This window comes from Bos indicus x Bos taurus, chromosome 24 (assembly GCF_003369695.1).
Source record: "Bos indicus x Bos taurus breed Angus x Brahman F1 hybrid chromosome 24, Bos_hybrid_MaternalHap_v2.0, whole genome shotgun sequence".
In the NCBI taxonomy this organism is placed as follows: Eukaryota; Metazoa; Chordata; class Mammalia; order Artiodactyla; family Bovidae; genus Bos; species Bos indicus x Bos taurus.
The window spans coordinates 1193431-1219500 of record NC_040099.1 but is presented as its reverse complement, the minus strand read 5'-3'; the positions used below and the strand labels follow the sequence as shown (position 1 = coordinate 1219500).

The 26070-nt window shown below is 40.9% G+C and overlaps 1 protein-coding gene and 1 non-coding gene across 2 annotated transcripts in view; one reads left to right on the top strand and one right to left on the bottom strand.

The window, feature by feature from the left end:
* ATP9B (ATPase phospholipid transporting 9B (putative)) overlaps positions 1 to 26070 on the top strand; it is a 151404-nt gene that overhangs the window by 10940 nt on the left and 114394 nt on the right. The window contains exons 2-5 of the mRNA XM_027526313.1: positions 3078 to 3251; positions 13475 to 13625; positions 17373 to 17486; positions 18331 to 18439. Coding sequence (XP_027382114.1) covers positions 3078 to 3251; positions 13475 to 13625; positions 17373 to 17486; positions 18331 to 18439 — 548 coding nt within the window. The remainder of the gene's footprint in view (positions 1 to 3077; positions 3252 to 13474; positions 13626 to 17372; positions 17487 to 18330; positions 18440 to 26070) is intronic.
* Positions 12277 to 12383, bottom strand: LOC113883066. Its single transcript, XR_003508552.1, has one exon. It is a non-coding gene; the product is annotated as a U6 spliceosomal RNA (small nuclear RNA).

The window sequence follows — 26070 nt, the reverse complement described above, 5'->3', positions numbered from 1 at the left end:
CAGACATTTGCTTTAAGCAGAGGTCTTCTGCCTTCTTGGTTTTAGTGATGATATGGTATTCCATCATGAGTTAAGCAGCTTTAATTGTTGATATGAAGGTTTTTCCATGCGTTTTAGGTGACTAGCATAGCATGGTGATCATCTTTGTAGATATATCTTACATATATTTTTAATTTTCATGAGATAATTAGAACCTGTGGTTAAAGTTAAATTACATTATAAAAAAAGAAAAAGGCTTTTGATGCATCTTCACAAATTATTCTCCCAAAAGTTGTTCACTTTCTTATAGCAATTAAGAGTGCCTGGTTATCCAAGACTGTTGGCTATGCCAGATGTTAAGAATTAATTTTTTTCAGTTATTTTAATTTGCATGTTTTAAGAGTCCTTTTTGAAAACGAAAATCATTCCCAGGCTTGAAAACTTTCATTGCCTTCCTCTGCTCACTGAGCACTTCATTTTCGTTCCCCAGACCATGAGGCTCACTCACTCCAGCCACACTGGCTCTCTCCCCTCCTGCGGTCCTCCAAGCTCCACAGCCCCTTCTCTGCCTTCCTAGACCTTCGTGTGGTTGGCTGCTTTTCATCCAGGTGTCGCTTGTTGAGACTCAGCTTCCTTGATGATCCAGGAAAACCCTTCCTGTCACTTCCAGTCTTATCACTTCCTTAATTGTCTTCCTAGCACTTTTCCCATTCAGTGTCTGTGAGTCCCTGAGCTGTGTATCGCAGGGGCTTTGTTGCCTCTCTGCTTCTGTACCCGCGGGGACACTGCTAGCACGTAGTGGGCACTCGAGTGTGTGTTGAAAGCGTTGGAGTTCCTAATGTGGTGGAACGTGATTTTTTTAGTTGTTTTTTTTTCCTTTGTGAATTGTCTTTGCTCATCTGTCGTTTGAGGCATTTGCTTTTTTATCGATTTGGGAGAACTGCCTATATAGCATTGTTTTTCTGTTATACGCTGCATTTATTCCCCCTAGTTGCTTGTTTCTTTTAAGATGTTCTTCTTTGATAATGCAGATTACAGATCTACATTGTACCTGGCCATAGTAAGGACTCAATAAACATCAGCCATCCGTTTCCCTGAGCTTCTAGTCTAAGAGGCCTTCAGGGGTTCTTTCCCCAATATTCTGGCTGTCCAATTGAGCAGCCCACTCCCCATATTCACTCTCTTGAGTGAATTTGCCCTGTGTGTCAGGGTGCAGACTCTCTCTGTGGCAGCCAGCAGGACGACAAGAGGAAAGGGCCTCATGGTAAGTTCAGGCAAGACCGCATTGTAGGAATTAGCTTGGCAGGCTGGGGGTGTGCATAGTGATGAGGGAATATCCATCTGCCAGTGGTTTCTTGGCTGCCAGGGAGCAGGGTGTTATCAACAATAACTATAGAAAAAAATTTTTTTTAATTATACTATTGTTTTATTGACTGTGCTGAAGCCTTTGACTGTGTGGACACAACAAACTGGAAGAATTCTTAAAGAGGAGGCAATACCAGACCACCTTACTTGACTTCTGAGAAACATGTATGCAGGACAAGAAACAACAGTTAGAACCAAACATGCAACAACAGACTGGTTCAAAATTGGAAAAGGAGTACATCAAGGCTATTCATTGTCATCCTGCTTATTTAACTTATATGCGGAGTACATCATGAGAAACGCTGGGCTGCATGATCACAAGCTGGAATCAAGATTGCTGGGAGAAGTATCAACAACCTCACATAGGCTGATAATACCACTCTAATGGCAGAAAGCAAAGATGAACTAAAGAGCCTCTTGATGAGGGTGAAAGAGGAGAGTGAAAAAGCTGGCTTAAAAGTCAGCATTCAAAAACTAAGATCATGGCATCCAGTCCCATCACTTTATGGCAAATAGTTGGGGAAACAGTAACAGATTTTATTTTCTTGGGCTCCAAAATCACTGTGGATGGTGACTGCAGCCATGAAATTAAAAGACACTCCTTGGAAGAAAAGCTATGACAAACCTAGACAGCATATTAAAAAGCAGAGACATCACTTTGCCAACAAAGGTCCATCTACTGAAAACAATGGTTTTTCCAGTGGTCATGTATGGATCAGAGTGTTGGACTGTAAAGAAGGCTGAGTGCTGAAGAATTGATGCTTTCAAACTGTGGTGTTGGAGATGACTCCTTGAGAGTCCTTGGACAGCAAGGCAATCCAACCAGTCAATCCTGAAGGAAATCAACCCTGAATATTCATTGGAAGGCCTGATGCTGAAATTGAAGCTCCAGTACTTTGGCCACCTGATGCAAATAGCTGACTCTTTGGAAAAGACCCTGATGCTGGAAAAGATTGAGGACAGGAGGAGAAGGGAACAACAGAGGGTGAGATGGTTGGATGGCATCATCAACTCAGTGGACATGAGTTTGAGCAAGCTCCAGGAGATGGTGAAGGGCAGGGAAGCCTGGTGTGCTGCAGTCCATGGGGTCACAAATAATTAGACATAACTTAGTGACTAAACAACAAAAGGCATAGGTAATATGAGTTACAACCTAAGCATTTTTGTTGTTGTTCAGTCACTAAGTCATGTTGATGTTTCTCTCGGAAATCTTGATTCCAGCTTGTGAGTCATCCAGCCTGGCATTTTGCATGATGTCCTCAGCATATAAGTTAAATAAGCAGGGTGACAGTATACAGCCTTGACAGACTCCTTTCCCAGTTTTGAACCAGTCCATTGTTTCATGTCTGGTTCTCACTGTTGCTTCTTATCCTGCATACAGGTTTCTCAGGAGACAGGTAAGGTGGTCTGGTAGTCCCATCTCTCTTCAGAATTTTTCCACAGTTTGTTGTGTTCACACAGTCAAATGCTTCAGTGTAGTCAATGAAGCAAAAGTAGTTCCCTTGCTTTTCTGTGATCCAGCAGATGTTGGCAATTTGACCTCTGGTTCCTCTGCCTTTTCTATCTAAATCCAGCTTGTACATCTGGATGTTCTTGGTTCATGTGGCTTAATATGAGGAGAAAAGAAAAGTGTAATTAGTAGAACTGGGCCAGCTCTTACCCTGAGTGAAACCCTTACTGTAGACAGGAGACAGCTTGCCCCACCTCAGTGCTCTGATCTTTCCTCTCTCCAGGTACCAGCTGGAGGATGAGTCTGCCCACTTGGATGAAATGCCACTGATGATGTCTGAAGAGGGCTTTGAGAACGACGAAAGTGATTACCACACTTTACCACGAGCTAGGATCACCCGAAGAAAGAGAGGCCTGGAGTGGTTTGTCTGCGGGGGATGGAAGTTCCTCTGTACCAGGTTTGTCTCCCTTCGCTGCCTAACCTCCTGCTCAGCGAGGTTACATTGTTATTTATAAGCTTAGCTTCTCAGCACATTTGTTTCCATGTCAAACTAAAGAAGCCACTCTAAATGACATCCTGGACAGTGTAAATAACCTTAGTCAAAACCAAACAGTGCTAATCCAAAAGGGACAGAAAGCCAAATTCACTTTTCTTGTCAGATGATTTAATGTTTAAACCCTGCAGAAGGAAATGGCAACCCACTCCAGTATTCTTGCCTGGAGGATTCCATGGATAGAGGAGCCTGGCGAGCCCCAGTGCATGGGATCGTGAAATGTTGGACACGACTGAGTGACTAACACTTTAAAAGATGGAGACAGTGACTCTGTAATTAATACATGGTAGAATTGATTTTTGTCACTGTATTGATATTTGTAAATTGATACTTATAAATTGTGTTCCTTTCTTTTCCATCTATAATTTTATACGTACCCCATGGCCTCTGTGGAGGATTGGTTCTAGGACCCCTGAAAAGTGAGAGTGATAATCACTCACAGGTGTCCAACTCTTTTCGACCCTGGTCTGTAGCCCACCAGGCTCCTCTGTTCATGGATTCCTCCAGGGAAGAATACTGGAGTGGATAGCCATTCCCTTCTGCAGGGGATCTTCCTGACCCTGGGATCAAACCCAGGTCTCCTGTGTTGTGTTTACCGTCTGAGCCTCCAGGGAAGCCCTCTAGGAGCCCTGCAGTTACCAATCAATGGATGCGCAAGTCTGTTACATAAAATAGCCTAGTATTTGCACACAGCTACACACATCTTCCTATATACTTCCTTGTTAGTATTTTTGTTTTTTCAGTTAAACATATGTATTTTTTCAGATTTTTTCTATTATAGGTTACTATAAGGTATTGAATATAGTCCCTGTGTTGTATTCTTGTTGTTTATCTGTTTTATATATAGTAGTATGTATACGTTTATCCCAAACTCCGAATTTACCCCCTTCCTTGCCAACCCCTGCTATCCTCTTTGGTAACCTTAAGTTTGTCTTCTGTATCTGTGATTCTGTTTTGTAAATAAGTTCATTTGCATCATTGTTCAGCTTTTGCATATATGCACTATCACATGATATTTGTCTTTCTCTGACTGACTTCACTTAATATGATAATCTCTAGGTCCATTCATGTTGCTACAGATGGTATTATTTCATCCTTTTTTATGGCTGAGTAATATTTCATTGTATATATGTCTCACATCTTTATCCATTCCTCTGTCAGTGGACACTTTGGTTGCTTCCATGTCTTTGCTATTGTAAACAGTGCTGCAGTGAACATTGGTGTGCATGTATCTTTCTGAATTAGAGTTTGCTCCGGATACATGCCCAGGAGTGAGACTGCTGGATCATATGGTGATGGTAGTTTTTAAGGAACTTCCATACTGTTCTCTCTGAGTGTCTCTGGTGGCTCAGATGGTAAAGAATCTGCCTGCAGTTCCATACTGTTCTCCCTGAGCATCTCCAGCGGCTCAAACAGTGAAGAATCTGTCCACAGTGCAGGATACCTGGGCATGATCCCTGGGTTGGAAAGATCCCCTGGAGAAGGGAATGGCAGTCCACTCCAGTACTCTTGCCTGGAGAATTCCTTGGACAGAGGAACCTGGTGGGCCACAGTCCATGGGGTCGTAGAGTCAGACACGACTGAGCGACTTTCAGTATACTCTTCTCCCTAGTGGATGTACCGATTTACATTCCTACCAGCAGTGTCGGTTCCTTTTTCTCCACATGCCCTCCAGCATTTATTATTTATAGACTTTTTAATGATGGCCCTTCTCACTAGTGTGAGGTACCTGTGGTACCTTTTATAAATCTGTTTTGAACTGGATTGGTCTAAGACAGTTGTGTCAGACCCAGAAGCAGGGTCTAGAGATAGAGGTTGAGCGTTGTTGTAATTATTATGATAGTGGAAGCCCCTCAACGATGACTCTCCTAAAAGCATCAGTAGGCGTGTGGCATAGGCCTATGACAGGGAAAGGAGGGGTGGGTACCTTGGGGAAAAGGACAGTTTTGGAAAGGAAGGCTTATACTCCTTTTTTTTAGGCGGCAGAAAAAATAAGGGAGGAACAGTGAAATCATGTTGGAGAAGATGACTTTTATCCTTGATTGGGACCATTCGTTCATTTAAGTTAGAAGGTGTCTGGGATACAGATGAGGGCTAAAAACAAGAGAAAGTTGGTCATGCTTTGGTAGAGATCATCAGTAATCAACAAAGGAAGATCAATAATCATGCATTTGTATCAAACCTAGCATAATTCTATTACTGTTTGTCCATCAGGGAGAGGCTTGGCCATTACAACACCAGCTGTGGAAGCGAGGCGGTGGTTACGGTGGGAACGGGGGCCAGTGTTGTCGGTTGAGGAGACAGCTGCAGTGGATGGGTTTGGGTGGAACTGTCTGATGGTGTGACATGTGTTCTTCATTAGTGTGGGGTGGAGAAAGGAGTCGGACTTGACCCCGTGGTGCCGTCTGAGGTGCACGTTCTCACCATGGTTGAAGCCAAGAACTGAGAGTCCCTGTCATGAGAGTTAAGGGGAAAGCTAGGAGTTGAAGAAGAGTCTGACTTGACGAGCCAAAGCCCTTCCTCCCTCTTTGCCCCATGGACTGGGAGAAGTGCTAGGACTGGGCCTTGTGGTCTCCATGCAGTAGGTCCGGATTTGCCATCTGCCAGTAGAGAACACCCCCCAAAGGAATCCTGCAGTGGAAATGAGCGTCTGTTATGCGTGGACGATCCCTGGGTGACAGTGTTTCTGAAGACTGAGGGCATGGGGGCAGGCACGGACAGACAGGCAGCTGTGAGGATACAGTGTGGCCTCGTGTCTGCAGTGTGGGCTCCACGAAGGAGGCCTGTGCTGTAGAAGTGGCGACTTATCCGTCCCGGTCAGACATTTGCCAGGAATTGTGAGCATTAACAACACTGAGTATACTGTTGAGTTATTTTTGGTCTCTTACAGGGTTTTGTTTTTACCAAATGGAACATAGGCACATTCGGGATTTCATTTGCAGTATTCCTTTTCTTACTGAAGATATATTTGAAAATATAGATGTTAGCAGCAAAAACACCCATGTTTTGGGGAAATTAAAACAGCTGAGTAACATACACTCGACATGTATGTAAAGTCTTTATCTTAAGAAATGGTGATCCAGTGGGCACAGCTGACTGAGCCATCGTGGCGGCTTTACTCATGAGTGTCTCTTTCCATGTGGACCAGAGTGACCTGAGACGTGACCACATTTCGTGTTCAGGAGACACCTGCTGCACCAGGAAATCGTTACAGAAATTAAAACTACCTTACAGGACAGAGTTTACGGTTAGCAACTTACATTGGTTTTATTTTCTTTATTTCTTATAGATTTCCAGTTTTGAATATTCGTTAACCTTTTTATTTACTAAATACCAGGGATTATAACTTCCCTGGTAGCTCAGATGGTAAAGAATCTACCTGCAATGCAGGAGACCTGGGTTTGATCCCTGGCTTGGGAAGATCCCCTGGAGAAGGAAATGGCTCCCCACTCCAGTATTCTTGCCTGGGGAATTCCATGGATAGAGGAGCCTGGCAGGCTACAGTCCATGGGTTGCAAAGAGTTGGACACAACTGAGTGACTAACACAATGACACGACATTATAAAATTGTGTTACTATAATTATTAGGTGGTGGATCAAAAAGTAGAAGTTGTGTAAAATTAGTTTAATTGCAGAAGAAAATGTTAGTGAATATTGTAGTAAAGGTAGCAAATATTAGTGAGCTCTAGATATTTCTGTGTATTTTTACTTGTAGATTCTGTGAATAGTAAGGCTTACTTTAAAATTGTTCTTCTTCAGGGATTAAGTTGGCTTTAATTTCTTCATGGCTTAAGATCTGCCTTCTCATTTTTATTATTTGGCAAAAATTCCAACTCTGACAAATTTGATTCTGAAAATTTTTTCTGTGATCTGTCTTCTAAACGTTTGAGTGTCCTCCACATGAGTTACTGTGATGCACTCAGATATGTAGTTCTGGGGGTGGAAGTGGAGCAGTAATGTCTTTCTCAGGAGATTTACATTTCACTCCCTATCAAAAATCACTTTGTCCCGTGAAAGTGGAGCCCTGAGTAGCATTTCCATATGAAGGGGCCTGTATCAAATGCTGGGATTATTCCTGGATCTCAATGGCCTCTACCCTCTCAGTTAACCTGCAGCACGTTTGGAGTGCAAAAGCATGGGAAAATGCAGGTCTTAGAGGAGGACGTGAGTGCCCAATTGCTTCTGGCTTGGTGACTGAAGATACTTGATGGATGGAATATTTATTTGTTTATTTAGGAAGCTCTAAATATTGGAAGTTACCTAATTATGGTCACTTAAAATTTTAGAAGATGGGATCTTGGTATGTAGATACTTTATTTAATATTGGAGCACTACTTTGATTGTAGAGGCATCTGTGAAAAGTTACTAATCCTAAAGTGTTTTTAAGTAAAAAGGATACTTTGTGCATTACTGAATTTAGTTTCAATTTGCATATAAATGGGAAAGTGTCTTCAGAGTGATGAGTCATTGAGGTAGCCTTCTGGGCCCCTGCCCTTGTTCTGGGTGCAGGCTCCTGACTTGTTCCAGGGGCAGCTCTCTGCTGCTCCTTCTCACTCACCAGTATTTACCAGTGTATTTTACTCTTGTTTCTTTGCCTTCAAAAATCGCTCATGTGTACCTTCTGCCTTAGCTCTACAACTCCCTAAGACTTACATGTACTTTTTGATTACAAGTATGTTCTTTACTTGGTAGCACCTGTCTCTCTCGCTGTCTTCTGTCTGCATAATCCAGTGGCAGTTCTGGTAGCACCCCAGGCTTTTGTCCACTTATTTAATCTTGGCGACACCACTGGACTTCATCAGTTCAGTTCAGTCACTCAGTCGTGTCCGACTCTTTGTGACCCTATGGACTGCAGCACGCCAGGCCTCCCTGTCCATCACCAGCTCCCGGAGTTTACTCAAACTCATGTCCATTGAGTCAGTGATGCCATCCAACCGTCTCAACCTCTGTCATCCCCTTCTCCTCCCACTTTCAATCTTTCCCAGTATCGGAGTCTTTTTAAAAGAATCAGGTCTTCGCATCAGGTGGCCAAAATATTGGAGTTTCAGCATCAGTCCTTCCAATGAATATTCAGGACTGATTTCCTCTAGGATGGACTGGTTGGATCTCCTTGCAGTCCAAGGGACTCTCAAGAGTCTTCTCCAAAACCACAGTTCAAAAGCATCAATTCTTTGGCGCTCAGCTTTCTTTATAGCCCAACTATCACATCCATACATGACTATTTGAAAAACCATAGCCTTGACTAGATGGATCTTTGTTGGCAAAGTAATGTCTCTGCTTTTTAATATGCTGTCTAGGTTGGTCATAACTTTTCTTCCAAGGAGTAGGCCTCTTTTCATTTCATGGCTGCAGTCACCATTTGCAGTGATTTTGGACCCCAAATATAAAGTCTCTCACTGTTTCCACTGTTACATATATTTGTCATGAAGTGATGGGACCAGATGCCATGATCTTCGTTTTCTGAATGTTGGGCTTTAAGCCAACTTTTTCCCTCTCCTCTTTCACTTTCAAGAGGCTCTTTAGTTCTTCGCTCTCTGCCATAAGAGTGGTGTCATCTGCATATCTGAGGTTATTAATATTTCTCCTGGCAGTCTTGATTCCAGCTTGTGCTTCTTCCAGCCCAGCGTTTCTCATGATGTACTCTGCATATAAATTAAATAAGCAGGATGACAGTATATAGCCTTGACGTACTCCTTTCCCTATTTGGAACCAGTCTGTTGTTCCATGTCCAGTTCTAACTGTTGCTTCCTGACCTGCATACAGGTTTCTCAACAGGCAGGTCAGGTGGTCTAGTATTCCGATCTCTTTAAGAATTTTCCACAGTTTGTGGTGATCCACACAGTCAAAGGCTTTGGCATAGTCAATAAAGCAGAAATAGATGTTTTTCTGGAACTCTCTTGCTTTTTCCATGATCCAACAGATGTTGGCAATTTGATCTCTGGTTCCTCTGCCTTTTCTAAAACCAGCTTGAACATCTGGAAGTTCATGGTTCTTGTATTGCTGAAGCCTGGCTTGGAGACTTCTGAGCATCACTTTACTAGCGTGTGAGATGAGTGCAATTGTGTAGTAGTTTGAACATTCTTTGGGACTGCCATTCTCTGGGATTGGAATGAAAACTGACCTTTTCCAGTCCTGTGGCTACTACTGAGTTTTCCAAATTTGCTGGCATATTGAGTGCAGCACTTTCACAGCATCATCTTTCAGGATTTGAAATAGCTCAACTGGAATTTATCACCTCCACTAGCTTTGTTCTTAGTGATGCTTTCTAAGGCCAACTTGATTTCATATTCCTAGATGTCTGGCTCTAGGTGAGTGATCATACCATCGTGATTATCTGGGTCATGAGGATCTTTTTTGTATAGTTCTTCTGTGTATTCTTGCCACCTCTTCTTAATATCTTCTGCTTGTGTTAGGTCCATACCATTTCTGTCCTTTATTGAGCCCATATTTGCATGAAATGTTCCCTTGGTATCTCTGATTTTCTTGAAGAGATCTCTAGTCTTTCCCATTCTGTTGTTTTCCTCAATTTCTTTTCATTGATCACTAAAGAAGGCTTTCTTATCTCTCCTCGCTTTTCTTTGGAACTCTGCATTCAAATGGGTATATTGGTCCTTTTCTCCTTTGCTTTTCGCTTCTCTTCTTTTCACGGTATTTGTAAGGCCTCCTCAGACAGCCATTTTGCTTTTTTTGCATTTCTTTTTCTTGGGAATGGTCTTGATCCCTATCTCCGGTACAGTGTCACGAACCTCCGTCCATAGTTCATCATGCACTCGGTCTGTCAGATCTAATCCCTTGAATTTATTTCTCACTTCCACTGTATAATCGTAAGGGATTTGATTTAGGTCATACCTGAATGATCTAGTAGTTTTCCCTACTTTCTTCAATTTGAGTCTGAATTTGGCAATAAGGAGTTCATGATCTGAGCCACAGTCAGCTCCCAGTCTTGTTTTTACTGACTGTATAGAGCTTTTCCATCTTTGGCTGCAAAGAATATAATTAGTCTGATTTCGGTATTGACCATCTGGTGATGTCCATGTGTAGAGTCTTCTCTTGTGTTGTTGGAAGAGAGTGTTTCCTATGAACAGTGTGTTCTCTTGTAAAACTTTATTAGTCTTTACCCTGCTTCATTTTGTACTCCAAGGCCAAATTTGCCTGTTACTCCAGGTGTTTCTTGACTTCCTACTTTTGCATTTCAGTCTCCTATAATGAAAAGGACATCTTTTTGGGGTGTTAGTTCTAGAAGGTCTTGTAGGTCTTCATAGAACTGTTCAGCTTCAGCTTCTTGAGCATTACTGCTCAGGGCATAGACTTGGGATTACTGTGATATTGAATGGTTTGCCTTGGAAATGAACAGAGATCACTCTGTTGCTTTTGAGATTGCACCCAAGTACTGCATTTCAGGCTCTTTTGTTGACTATGATGGCCACTCCATTTCTTCTAAGGGATTCTTGCCCACAGTAGTAGATATAATGTTAAATTCACCCATTCCCGTCCATGTTAGTTTGCTGATTCCTAATATGTTGATGTTCACTCTTGCCGTCTCCTTTTTGACATCTCTTGGACTTTATAACAACTCCCTAACCACCACTTTTTCACTATTAGTAGCAGAGTGTTATGAATAATTTAGTTATATTTTGGAAGTCTAGGATCCTTAGTTTTTTCTATACAGGATTATTGAGAAAAAATAAACTGTTGAATATGTGTTTTTAGCCTTTGGTATTTAATTTAGAGTTTATAGGGCACGACAGTTTGGGAGTTACTGGGATGTTAATTTCATGCGCTGCTGATAGTGGTGTCGATACTGAGGATTTTATTCTAGTAGATGTTTACAGTGTCATGTGACGAAGACAGTGGTTTTACACTTAAGAGCCTTTTACCGGTAGACCATGTTGATACCAACATAAACTCTGGAAAATCCACATTTTTTCAGTTTTATATTTATTTTTTCAAACATTGAGCTTGGCTATCCTTTGTTCATCTTAAGACTTGTCTGACTTTTTGCACATTAAGCCATTAGATTAGATAGTTATGTGTTTCAGAATAAAAAATTCATATCTGAATGCATTCCTGGAGGGTTTCTCCTGTATCTGAAGTGTACACCGCCGAGGACCATTGTCCCAGCTGCCATGCTGCCCGCAGCATGTTCTGTGTCCACCAGCCCTGCTCCACGGCTTCCCTGGGATGCTGGGAATATGCTTGATCTTTGGTGATCAATATGCTAGTCACTGGACAGGTGGCTGTTGAATCCTTGAAATGTGGATAGTGTGACTGAGGAACTGGACCTTTTATTTTACTAAGTAGTAAGTAATTCACACTAAAATAGCCACATGTGGAGAATGGATGCTTTATTAGACAGTAAGTTTTTGTGACAGTGTTGTAAGGTTGGATAAGATGGTTGCATGGCATTACTGACTTGATGGACATGAATTTGAGCTAGCTGCAGGAGTTGGTGATGGACAGGGAAGCCTGACATGCTGTAGTCCACAGGGTCTCGAAGAGTCGGACACGACTGAGCGAATGAACTATAAGGTAGGAGAGCTAAAAACAGAAGGCTAAAAACACATATTCAGTAGTTTATTTTTTTCTCTATAACTCTGTATAAAAAAAAACTAAGGTTCCTAGACTTCCAACATGTAAGTAAGTTATTCATGACACTCTGCTACTAATAGTGAAAAAGTAGGGGTTGGGGAAGCTCTATGAAGTCACCTGTGACATCACAAGGTCCACATGAGCTCCTGGCACAAGGCCCATATCTCTCAGGGAAGCACTGAGCTCTCTGCCTCCTTCCAGACCTAAGGTTTTCTGAGCACAGCCAGGAACCTGGTGGATATTCAGGAGGAATAAACTCATCGCAATTTAAACACCTAGCGTATTCCCTCATACAGCACATCTAAGTGTTCTGTGTTTGATAGTGATTTTTTTTTCTCTTTTAAATGTGGTATGCTTCATGAATCTGCATGTTGTCCTTGCTCAGGGGCCATGCTGACCTTTTCTGTATGTTTCCAGTTTTAGCATGTGTGCTGCTGAAGTGAGCACTGTAAAGTGATTAAAGAATCACCTCAGAAGGATTGGAGTAGAGGGAGGACCTGCAGTGCATTGGACCTGAGTCCAGTTGTGTCACCCTCATTTCACTGTCACGCCTTCTAAGACTGGCATTGTCATGTTAACTTGGTCAGAGTGAAGTTGGGCGTGTCTGCCTCCTCCTGGTTGGTGGGTCTGTTGTTCTATCCTTGGCTTCAACTTCCCTTCCTAAATAAACCATTGAGAGTCTTTCTCTACATTTTGGAAATTTTAAACTGAATTGTTAATACTGCAGTTTAAATTCATGATTATTTTATGCTTAATAAAGATGAATTTGATACCTTTTCATCATTTTCTGAAGTATTTTAAGAAAAGTTCTCCCACTAGAAGGCTTATATGCTCTACTCAAGTATAATGGTTGAGTAGACGAGGGGGTCGTCCCAGGAAGGGGACGAGTTTGTATCCCTGGAGCCCTGGCACTATTGGAGCAACAAGGGTAGATTTACATTAAAATCTGTACCTCATAGGTGAAGGTAACTATATGAAAATATAGTCAAGCTTTTATTACCATTTGAATAGTCCATTAAATGTTGGTATCCTTTCAGGATATTGCATTGAGTCATAAGTCTTAATTTTATATTAATGCTACTAGAAAAGTCATCTTTTAAAGAAGGAAAAAAGTGACTACCTAAGACAAAACGAGGATGGTCACGTTTTAATCAATTGACGTCTAAGAGCCTTTGTCAGAATCACTCAGTGGTGTATTGAGAATTACGAGTAACATATGGTGACTCTTCTCAGTATATGCAGCATTGACTGCTTCAGAATGTTAGTGGTTTTATTTTGCCAGTGAGAGGGTCTAAACAGGGAAGGCAATCTCCCTGAGGTTCCAGGAGTCATCACACACTTGTATAAGCTCTTTCAGTACTTTTATGTCAAATTTAAATTAATATAGCTGACCCGTTTTAAGAAAGTCCTTACTATTTAACAGTAAATAAGCCATTGGTGTCTGGTAAATACAGAAACAATATTGGCTCTAGATATTTAGAATTAATTGTAAAACATTTAGAAAAGCATACACAACACGTATCTTTTGTTTCATGCAGTTGCTGTGACTGGCTGATAAATATTTGTCAAAGAAAGAGAGAATTGAAAGCTCGTACGGTGTGGCTTGGATGTCCGGAAAAGTGTGAAGAAAAACATCCCAGAAATTCTATAAAAAATCAGAAATATAATATATTTACCTTTATACCTGGGGTAAGATTGTTAAATTCTTGAAAATGCACTGGATGTTGGAGATTACTTTGTTCTCATTTTTTTTCTCTCGTTAATTCTGTCATATCCAAATCAGAGACCTTTGAACCATGGATATTTCAAATAATTGTGAAATAATTCATATACTTTTTTCTTCTTTTTTTGTTTTCATACATGTCATTAATAGCCACATAGTCCCAGGGACAGAGGAGCCTGGTGGGCTTCCGTCTATGGGGTCGCACAGAGTCGGACACAACTGATACGACTTAGCAGCAGCATCAGCATCAGAGTTCAACTCAAGAAAATTTATAGTCTGATTATTGCCTTCAGTTCCAGATAAACATCACATTTATATCATTGTAGAAATAATCAAATAAAGCTAAATAAAATTACCAGAAAATAAGTCATAAATTTTGACTGGGTATTTGTTTGGAGGGAAATGTTGACTGTATATATAACGTTTAAAGCCTGCTAAGGCTGTCACTCAAGCGCATTTCTGGCTCAAGTCTCTGGGGTGTCTCTGGGTCCTGTTGCACACTAGGTTTGTTTGAGCCCTCTGAGCATCTCTGGTGGGTAAGGGGTTTAATTCTAAATGTGATTTCACCCCTACTGCCGTCTTGCTGGGGCTTCTCCTTTGCCCTTGGACGTGGGGTATCTTTTTAGTGGGATCCAACATTCTCTAGTCGACAGTTGTTCAGCAGGGAGTTGTGGTTTTGGAGTTCTCGCAGGAGAAGAAGATGAGCCTCTTGATGAAAGTGAAAGAGAAGAGTGAAAAAGTTGACTTAAAACTCAACATTCAGAAAACTAAGATCATGGCATCCAGTCCCATCACTTCATGGCAAATAGATGGAGAAACAGTGGAAACAGTGGCAGACTTTATTTTTTTAGGTTCCAAAATCCATGCAGATGGTGACTGCAGCCGTGAAATTAAAAGATGCTTGCTCCTTGGAAGAAAAGTTATGACCAACCTAGACAGCATATTAAAAAGCAGAGACATTACTTTGCCAACAAAGATCCGTCTAGTCAAGGCTATGGTTTTTCCATTATTCATGTATGGATGTGAGAGTTGGACTATAAAGAAAGCTGAGCACTGAGGAATCGATGCTTTTGAACTGTGGTGTTGGGAAAGACTCTTGAAAGTTCGTTGGACTGCAAGGAGATCCAACCAGTCCCTCCTAAAGGAGATCAGTCTTGAATATTCATTGGAAGGACTGATGCTGAAGCTGAAATCCAATTCTTTGGCCACCTGATGCGAAGAACTGACTCTTTTGAAAAGACCCTGATGCTGGGAAAGATTGAAGGTGGGAGGAGAAGGGGATGACAGAGGCTGAGATGGTTGGATGGCATCACTGACTCAGTGGACATGAGTTTGAGTGAACTCTGAGAGTTGGTGATGGACAGGGAGGCCTGGCATGCTGCAGTCCATGGGGTCGCAAAGAATTAGACACAACTTAGTGACTGAACTGAACTGAAGGCTGTCACAGTCAAAGAAAAATAACTTTACTCAAACATGATTGAGCAACAAAATATCTACAAGCACTTTTAGATTTATTTTCTACTTCACAGTATACATTTCAGGCCTTGTTTTATTATTATATCAGTAGTTATCTTTAATTAGGTATTATGCTAAATTTAAATTCTGAAATTTAAATATTTATTACTTTTTGTTATTGCCAGTGATGTTTTTGTCTTAAATTATAAAGCTGAGATTATATGTATTTAGAATAGTTGATTTATTTTTGCCTCATTCCCTATTTTAATAGATTTATTTATCTTTCTAAAGGCAAAAGAAAGCTGGTGCTGATTATCTTTCCATTATCAAAGTTTTTAACACATTTTCAGTATTAGGTCTTATGCTATTTTGCAAAAAATACTCAATTATGTGAAATGAGGGCTGCTTTAGCTTTCATGTTTTTATTTAAATAACCATGCTGACTTTATATTGGGCATTGATTAGCATCACTCTCCGCCCCCATCCATCCAGTTGTTGTCAGATGCTTGATGTCTAATATGCTTCTTTATTAAAACATGCAAAACTAATGCCTCCATAATTAAAAGACTGCTCTTTTGTCAGGACAATAAAATGTAAACTGTCTTCCAGGCAGATAAATATTCTCATCTTTATTGAATGAAGCTGCTGTTTTCTCCCTAGGTTTAAATTATTAAATACTCCCAGATTGGCTAAATACTGTACATTTTTCCGACGCCGTCTGAGTTCACTCAGCAGACAATAGAAATAGAGTTTTGATTGCAGTGTCCAGGGGGGGCAGTGCAGCTTAGGTTTTGATCTGAATGAGTTCACACAGCCTTTAGGATGGCTGTCCTGAAGAGACCTGTTGATGTGTCTGTACCACTGTTACCGTGGGAATGACTTTTTCCTTAGATTATCTCTTAAATTAGTCTTTTCATCTAAAATGTAGTATTTTAGAAACATTTGGTAATTGCACAGTAGGAATTCTATGCCATTTTTAGCACGAATGGCAATTTCTGAATTGCTAATAGATATAATTTATGCTAACTGAGATTTTAAAGAAATCACTGAGGAAAAAGAGAGCTTTCTTTCCTGCTGAGATTAATTTATGAAATGATTCAAAACATTTTAGACAGCAATTGAATGTGATTATAAATATAAACGTGTTATCAATGTAACTGATTTTTCAGTCACACACATAATTGTGTGATGATGTATACAGCTTCATTATATAAAAACTGTGATTCCAGCCTCTTTAAGTCAACAATAAGAACTTAACCCATTGCTCTGCCCTTGTTAAAATTTCCATGCATTCCAAGTTGTATTTAAAAATGGCATCCAAGGAGATTTTGATTTACAATGTGCAAGTTTGTAAGTTTCATTATAATTATAGTGTGCTATTTAAGGTATTCCCATCTATAAACACGAGTTTTTTTCCATTTTGATTTTCAATTTAAATCTAATGAGTGAGGCATTTGTGAATAGAAGTCTGTTAATATACTAGATCTTGGATTTCCTTAAGGATTATTCTGTTTGAATTAAGAAACAAAAATGAAAATACAGGATTTGCATTCCTAGAAGATGCTATTGAATGATGATTTTAATTTAGTTTATATTTGAAAATATTGTTTAAGATCAACTACCAAGAGACTATAAAGAATATACAGGTAGTTTTCTTCATAAAAATTGGTCTATAATTTACATATTTTTATATATTTTCATTTCTTACACTTTGAGGGAAGTAAATGCAAGAGATTAGTGTTTTTTTTATGTGTGTGAATGCATACCTATAAATGATTTGCTTATTCACTGGATCTTTGTGAAGCTACGTAATGTTCACATTCAGAAAATGTGGCTGTCATGTTTGAGTGTTTACCACTTCGTAAATATAAGGTTGCACCACTTTCACAAAAGATTTTTTGAATTTATGGCTTACTAACATTGGGAAGGTTTTCCCGTGTGTCTTGGGTGATATGCATGTAGAGATTTATGAAAGATGAATGTGGAAGACTGCATACAAGGAAACAGAAAACCAAAAGGTTTAACATAGTTGAAAGTTCTGCCTTTTTTTCAGTTTATTTTAAATATAATTTGAGGTAATCTTAGCTCTTTTTTGTGGTTTAGTTATTAGAAAGCCATTGTCAAAATTAAGTTTATTGTGACTCAGCATATTCTCACTGTTGGTGGAAATTCAGTTAGATATTATGCTGATTTTAATTAAGGTATGAAAGATTTTTCTTGAAGAGATTATATTGATTTTTTTTTCTTTTTCTTTTTAGGTTTTATATGAACAATTCAAATTTTTCCTGAATCTCTATTTCCTGATAGTATCCTGCTCACAGTTTGTACCAGCACTGAAAATAGGGTATCTCTACACCTACTGGGCTCCTCTGGTAAAAAGAAAAGATTTTGAAATTACGTTAAATTATTAAGTATTTAAAATACAGTTTTAAGAGTTCAGGTGGTTAAAAGAGAAATTGATCGGATTTTTGAAATGTGACATTGTTGCTGTGTGTCACTGCACTTTGTTAAACAGTTTCTAGAGTCCTCTGCAGTCCTCCAGCTAGGTCAGCTGGAGACATTACAAAGCACTTTTGCTGGCGGGGCTGGGGGTTCTCTCGGGCCCCAGGGGGTCAGCTCCATGTCCCAGCCCAGCTCCCTCCTATGCTGGGAGAGAGCAGGCGTCGTGTGCAGAGTAGGTGTCAGGCAGAGGGCACAGCAGTTGCACGAAGCCCTGGCATGCTGCAGGAGCGTGTGGATGTGCGGCTGTGGTGGGAGGCGCCCACGGGGTGGTGGGCTGTCGGGTTTCCTCCTGAGTGGGATGGGGCCCGTGTCTGTGTGTGCACACGTCACTCGATAGGGAGCCCTCAGGCTGACCCCACAGTCCTAGCCAGCCACACAGCTGTGCAGAGGAAACACAGGTGACTTCTGCTGCTTTGTTTTCTCTCTCTTTTCTCCTCACTGGAGGTGGTTTTTTGATGTTTAACTTGAAGTACATATTAAGATGTGAGTTTTAAAACTTTTTTTGGGTACAGTGAGAATTGTAAATCTTACACAGTGCATTACTGTGTTCCTTAGGTAGTGTTTATTACTTTTTGTCATTTTTTGTTTTTGTTTATTGTATGCTTCAAAACTAGTATAAATTGAAGGAAAAAAGTAAAACTAAATAGTAAAAGAATTTTCCCTTTTTTGCTAAAGTCCAATTTTCTCAAATACTTTGTTTTATTTTGTTTAAAGGGGTTTGTCTTGGCTGTTACTATCATGAGAGAAGCAGTTGATGAATTTCGGCGTTTCCAGCGAGACAAGGAAGTGAACTCACAACTGTACAGCAAGCTTACAGTAAGAGGTAAGTAAGACACTTTTAATCCAGTTTACCATTGGTTCATGTGATCATCATTCTAGACTGAGCATAAATGCAAGAAAACGTTTTAGTTTTGTTACTGAAAATAGTATTATGCAATTACATGTTATCTAACTAATTTTCCTATAATAGTATGATGCATATGATTTCAGGATAGATTTTTATTCTCTCGATGTTTGAATGTATGTATGTATATATGAATATAAATGTATACACACGCCCATAAACACATGCATGCACATGTACATACACAGGTGTGTATGTGTGTGTATATATATATATATGTTTATATATAGTTACATATATGCTCTGTTACAGTTTGTATAGAATGCTTGTGTACTAGACACACATGAAACCCCACTTACGTGTACACGTTGTAAAGCATAGCATCGTCTCATTTAAAGTCTGTCTTTGCAATCTGTTTTAAACACAGTCAGCAAGACCAGACATCTGGCACCATGGCCTGAAATTATACTTGGGGAATAGGACTTCTAGCACCTGAAACAGACGTCGCGATCCAAAATGGAAGCCGATGTGTGCTCGCTCCCCCACACCCTTCACTTCAGGCTTGCACGCTTGTCTGGTTTATGTGTTAAGAGTTGTTTATTTGGTTTTCAGTCCACTGTAGAAAAGAGGCAGTGTGATAGGGAGAGAATGTGTGAGGCTATTATGATAAGCATGAGGACAGGAGAAGGTGCCAGAGAGAAACTCCGTGAAGATTCATAAAACCTTGGAGCCTGTCTGGAAGCGGAGTTCAGAGTGGAGTGGGTTTTAGTCCCTTGTTGGATATATATGATTTGGAACTATGTTGTCTCCTTCTATGGGTTGTATTTTTTCTTTCTTCACCGTGTTCCTGATGCACAAAAGTTTTTATTTTCATTAAGTCCCAAGTTCATCTGTTTTTTTTTCTTTTGTTGCTTATATTTCGGGTTGTATCTAAGAAATAGTTTGCCAACCCAAAGTTGCAAAGATTTACTTCCATATTTTCTTTTAGGAGTTTTATTGTGTGAGCTTCAGGTATATGACCCATTTTCCTTTTGTATGTGGTATCGCTTCACATTCTTTTGCATGTGAATACCAAGTTGTCCCAGTATCATTTGTTGAAAATATTATGCTTTCTCAATTGAATTGAAAATTAATTATTAAAAAGCTTTGATGCTTGAAATATTGGCATGGTAGAGGAAAGTTGTGTTGTATAAAAAAGAAGGTAAGCTTTAGTTCTGGGGAAAAGACTCCCCAGAATGGCCAGGTAAATTAGGTATAACTTTGGTTCATCTGTTTTAGAATACAGTATAGATCTTGGCTTGTGTTTTCTGTTGTTTTATATTGTGAAATGTGGGCTGAGCAGAGATTTGTTTCTGTGCACTGATTGTATCATTCACAAATGAACAGTGCAGTGATGTCAGCAAAATGAAGAGTAAGCAGCTCCACAGATCAATCAAGACCTGGCAGAGCTAACTTGTCAGGACTCTGAAAAACGTCAGAGCCTTGCAGCATCTAGGGGATTATTGAATCCAGGAAAAGGCCACTTGAAAATAGTAGGAAAGCTCCTTGGTGTTTTCACCTGCCCTTGCTCCACCCTGTCCCCGTCATGGCACCCTTCTTGAAGATGGCAGCAGCCAGATCCTAATTTGGGACTCTGGACACTGACTCTGAAGAGTGCGGAGCAGAACTTATTTGTGGTGAATCTTTTTTGTCTAACCTGTGTGGGGGCTACCTTAAGGACTGACCCAGTTGACTTGTCTGTCTTTCACCTCACCTGCAACTCTGGGTGGGAAAGCTGGAAAGCTGCAGGTGTCTCTTATTGTCTAGGCTGGGGTCCAGCCGCAGCAGCCGGGCAGAGATATCACAGCCGGGCTCACACACTAGCTGTCACAGCCAGGCAGGAAGAATCGGGAGGGAATCTGAAGTACCCCTGTTGGCCCAAGGCGGGGGGGGAAGCGGTTTGAAAGCCATGCTCAAGGCTGGATGCAGGCTCAGGGCAGGCAGAAGTGAAGGCTGAGGCGGAGCTGCGACCAGGGTTCCCGCACGGAACCGTGGTCTGCGAAGGCTGTGAGCAGCTGTGCCTGCTCCTGTCTTCATCCTTGCTCCCTTCGCTTCCTCCCTCCACAGCCTCCTTTTTCCTCACATGCAAGGAGATCTCTTTCAAACACTGGTTGAATATAAGCTAAAATAAGAAAGACTTGAGAGACCGCATGTGACATAGAATACATGCTTTACAAAAATAGTTTAGAAAAGTCACCAGATATACATGGCTACAGCATATACTAAGCAGAGCAGAACAAACCCAAAAGGTGGAAATATTTCATTTCCTGAGTTATCAGATGATAATACTCAAAATGTCTGGGTTTCCACAAAAAATTACAGAGAATGCATTTCACAGAAGACATTAACAAAAACTGTCTCTGAGGAAGCCCAGACATTGAACTTCCTAGACAAACATGAACGTCACCCACCTCAGTTATGTTCTGAAGCTAAGGGAGATGGTGGAAAGATGCTGAAAGATACCAGAACAGTATATTGGCAGATAGAGCATATCTGTAAAGATATGTCAGTATTTAAAAAAAGCAAGAAATTCTGGTACTGAAAAATACAGTAAATGAAAGAGAAACTCACTAGAGGCTTTCAGTAGCAGACTTGAGCTGGCAGAAGAAAGATCAGTGAGCCTGAGCCTCCGGTCACTGAAAATGGTCCAGCCTGAGGAGCAGGGAGGAGAAGGAAGAGCAGTGAGCAGGTCCTGAGAGGCTTGTGGGGCAGCGTCAGGGGTACTGAGGTACCCAGAGGAGTGTGTGCTGGAGGAGAGGGGAGATGTGAAGGGATATGGCCATTGACCCCCAGTTTTGACAAAAGATACAAATCTACACATTGAGGAAGTTCCCTGAAGCCCAGGAGGTCAGAATGGAGACCCACACCGAGACATAGCATCATCACGTGGTCTGAACCCCGGGGCCACGAGCACAGCCTGCGAGCAGCTCGAGAGGTGGCTCCAGGCAGGGTCCTCGATGGTGATGAGCATGCTGCAGGCTTCTCATCAGAGACCGGAGGGCAGAAGGAGTTGGAGAAGGGAGAACTGTCAACAGAAATTCTGTATCTAGTGAAGCTGTCACTCAGAAGTAAAGGCGAAATGAAGACCTGCCCAGATAAGTTTAGAATTAAGGATAGGAGCTCAAGCAGATGCACACACACCCCTGCTTGTCACAGCACTACATAGGGTTGGCAGAAGGCGGTGACGTCAGTTGTCTATCAGTGGATGAAGGGCGAGGGATTGATGGTCTCTTCATAGCCTGGGAAATTATTCAGCAATAAAAGTTAATGAAATACTGATAGATAACAGAATATGAATGAACCCTGAAAATGCTATGCTGTGTGAGAGAAGCCAGGTACCAGAGGTCGTGTATTGTGCGATGCCGCTCTTGAAACTCACAGAACAGGTAAGTTAATAGAATGCAGGTGCGGCTGCCGTGGCCAGGGAAGCAGGGATGGGGCACAGTCCTCAGTGGGCGAGGGCTTCTCTGGCGGTGGCGAACGCGTTGTGGAACTTGGTAGAGTCGGTTGTAGAATACTTTGAATGTACTAAATGCCACTGAATTATTTACCTTAAAGTGGCTGCTTTCATGTCATTTTCACTGAGTATAAACTGTTGAGGAAGACAGACTGGTATGTATCTTTTGTGTGGTTTAGTCACTTAGTCGTGTCCAACTGTTTGCGACCCCATGGACTGTAGCCTGTCAGGCTCCTCTGTCCGTGGGATTTTCCAGGCAAGAACACTGGAGTGGATTGCTGTTCCCTTCTCCAGGCAATCTTCCCGACCCAGGGACTGAATCTAGGTCTTCCTCATTGCAGGCAGATTCTTTATCAACTGAGCCACCAGGGAAGTATATATCTTTTACAATTCTGTATTATTTGAACTCAGAATACTCTAAAACAATTTCACTAGTTTCATTTCAAATACAAATGAAAATTTACCTTTTTAAAAAAATTGGTCATCGTTGCCTGTGACCTGAGCAGTGGACATTTCACACGTGGGTGACAGTCATGACAGCTGGTGCTGCTTGACGCCCGAGTGTGTCAGAGAAAATGCCCTGTACTCACTCACACGGCACACCCAGGCGGCTGGCGTTGTCTCAGGAACAGTGAGCAGCCTGAGGCTTGTGCAGAATGGTCTGCCCTGAGTGGCCATCCTTCTGGGTGGAGTTTGTGTTTGATCCTGGACCTGTTGACCTCAAGTCCAGTGTTCTTCCATCTGTGGCATGTTGCTTTGTGATTGGTTATTCTGCTAAAGATGATTGGTAAGTAAAGTTTAGAATGTAAAAAAATGGAGTTTATGCTTATTGCTGAGTATAGTTTAAAATATTTTCTTATCAAGAATATATGCTGCCTACTTAACTTCTAGTGTTTCACAGTTACCTATTCTTTGAATGGCATTGATGGCTCTTTCCTCTGTGATTCACTCTAGTCTGTTGTAGCATTTTACAGCATTTGAACTTTTCTTATTTGGGGTTCTCAAGCACATTCTTGTAGAAATACACTGAGAAAACTTTGTTTGTTGTATTTTTTCTTTTGAAAAGGAAAACCACTTCCACTTGCTAACATCTTGAAGGTGCTGTGTTTGGAAGCAGAGAGTCTTTTGGCTGTAGCACGTGATCTCAGTGAATACTGAATGGTTTTTAGTTTGCTCTTTATTTCATTGCCTCATAAACTGCTTTTCTTGGGTGGGAATTTTCCATACCTATTGCTTCCACCTTCCTTCCTGTCTCCTTGTTTGTGACTGCTTGTGTTAAGCTTTATCTCCTAGTGAGTAGCAACAGAGGAGAGTCACAGAAGAGAGTAATGTAGACTTTCCTGCTTCTTGGCAGCTTTTGCAAAAATTCCTGATGAAGAAGTTTGAAGTGGCCATTCTCCTTTTGGATTCTTGGAATCAATGCTGTTTTTTCCCCTGTTGCTAAGGAGTGGTTTGTAGATTGTATACCTTGCTTGTCTTCATCCAGTTAGCTAGTTCACAGTTTCCACATTTGTTTGCTAAGTACCCACTGTGTGTCAGTTACCACAATAAGCTCATGAAATTCAAACATGGATCGGTCATGAACTAATAAGCTTTTCCCAGAACTCATGCAGTCTGTTTTCTAGCAGATGAGATCAACCCAGAAGTCTTCATTTATTTGTGTGTGTTCTCAGCAGCCATGAGATCTCAGCAGGGCTAAGTCATGTCAGCCATTTCCCAGATTTAAACCTAAAGCTAGCGTGGAACTTGATGTTTAGAAACAAACTTGAATTAATTCTGTGCTGCTGCTGGGTCCTTCGTACAGCTTGTGGTGATTGTTTTTCCCAGGATATCTTAGTTATTTCTTTCACTCATTCTGGCATTTTGTTGTTTAACATGTTTCAAACCTAGGAGAGAGAGAAATTGTGACTGGAGGCTTGTGTAAATTACTTGTGTTTGTGTGTGTGAATATGAGAGAGACAACTTGCATATTTACTTATTTCTTGTGATCCAGGTCCCTTGCCAAACAGGAACCTAACTCATGCAGAGTTCAGAAAGAGAAGATGTTCTTTATGCCTACATTTTTGGGCATCTTTGACTCAGTACCAATACTGTGTTGTCCCATACTTCTTAACATTCTTAGGTTTTTTATGCTAAAAAGATTTTTATGAAATGTCTCAATGAAATTTTCTCATCTTCTAGTGAAATTGACCCCATTTATCAGTAATAATTTTTCCTTGAAAATCAAGAGATTTTAAAATCCCTCTTTTGTGCCTTTTACATATTGTCTATGCATTGTCACTTTCACTAAGTCATCTTTCTTGTCTGTGTTCTGCATTTGAAAATAATTATTCCAATATTCATTCAGGAATATTCAGCATGCATTGTTTCATCTTGACTCTGCACTGACACTTGTCACTCAGTTACTGTGTGTCAGGCACAGCAAGCACTTCAGGTTTATCACCTCCTTTGTTTGGTTCTCTGTGGCCATGTCACAGTAGACATGTACTGTCAGGACTGGGTGCACGGGCAGGAGTGGATGTGTGTGCTCGTTTCCTGCATAACTGGTATTTTTCCTTAGGTCCCCCTGAGAGGACCTGTATGAATTCATTTCTTCATGATGTTAAACATTTAGCAGTTTTTATTACATTGTTTGGAGATCAGGGCCTGGAAACTATGGGACATAACTTTAAAGAATACCGGCGCCCACAGAGTGCCTTCTCACCCAGATCAGCGTGTGTGTGTGGATGCGGGGAGCATCCTCTGCTCCCTCTGGAGTCTGGCTTGCTCTGCAGCTTTCTTTAGTGACTGGACTCCCAGGTCCCCGGTTTTTTAAATTTCCAGTTTGGTGAGAGATCCTCTCGCTGTTTTTGCTTGCTATTTCTCTTTTAACACTTTACTGTTTCTTCTCTTTTATAAAAGTGTATTCCTCCTTGGTTCCCATGTTCATCTTTACCGTATTAAAATTTCTGTGTGTACACGCTCAGTTATGTCTGACTCTTTGTGACCCTATGGCCCACAGCCTGCCAGGCTCCTCTTTCCATGGGATTCACCAGGGAAGAAAACTGGGGTGGGTTGCCATTTCCTTCTCCAGGGGATCTTCCCGACCCAGGGATTGAACCTGTGTCTCTTGTATCTCCTGCATTGGCAGGAGGATTCTTTACCACTGTATCACATGTGGCAAATATTTTTATTTTGTTTAATTTTTTCATTTTTTAAACATGTAGATACCTTTTTTGTAGGCAGCTCTTCTGATCTTTGTGGTTTTTACTTTAATCTTAGAAAATCTGTTCAATCCCAGTGTGTTGTAAGCAGCTATCTTAATTTCCTTACAATGTTTCTGTGTTTTTGTTTTTTTGTACTTAGAATTTTACTCCACTTGCAGTTTTACGTGTAAGGTATTATGTGGAGAAGGGATCTACCTTTTTTTCCCCCTCAAATGGTCAGTAAGTTACTTTAAAACAAGTTCTTAATTTTCCTCAGATCTTTGAGAAATGCATTCAATTCGTTTTGGCCCTTTTCTCTAGTTTATGTGCTGTTCCACTGACTCATCCAAATCTCTAGGCCACGTCCACACAGTTCTGAAGAGTGTTTCATTACAGTGCATTCTAGCATCAGGAGACCTCTCCCTCCCTCTCTCCTTCCTACCCTCCACCAGGTATTGTCATTTTTCATTTTTTTCTTGTGTTCTCTGAGAAACATGAAACACTATGAGATTCCTGAGAAACTTTCACAAAGAAATGTTAGTTTCTCCAATGTTTCTTCTTTTATAAGTTTTTTGGCTTTAGAATTTGCTGTGTATATCACATATCTATTTCGAGTAAATTTTTGTATTAGTACCAGGTGTGGGTGGTGGTGTTGCTGGCACCATTTTTCAAGAAGGTGACCTCTTTCCCACCGCATTGCCTTAAACTTCAGTCAATAATCAGTTGTCTTCCATGTATGTGTTTATTTCTGGACTCTCTCTTCACTCTGTTGATCTGTTTGTTTCTCTTTATGCTAAAACAATGCTCTTGATTACTGTTGTTTCATAGTATTAATAATTCTGGAGCACAGCAGTGTTTGCCCTCCAGCTTTGTGTTTTCATTTTCAGAGTTGCTTTGGCTAAACTGCATCCTTTGTATTTCCATGTGAC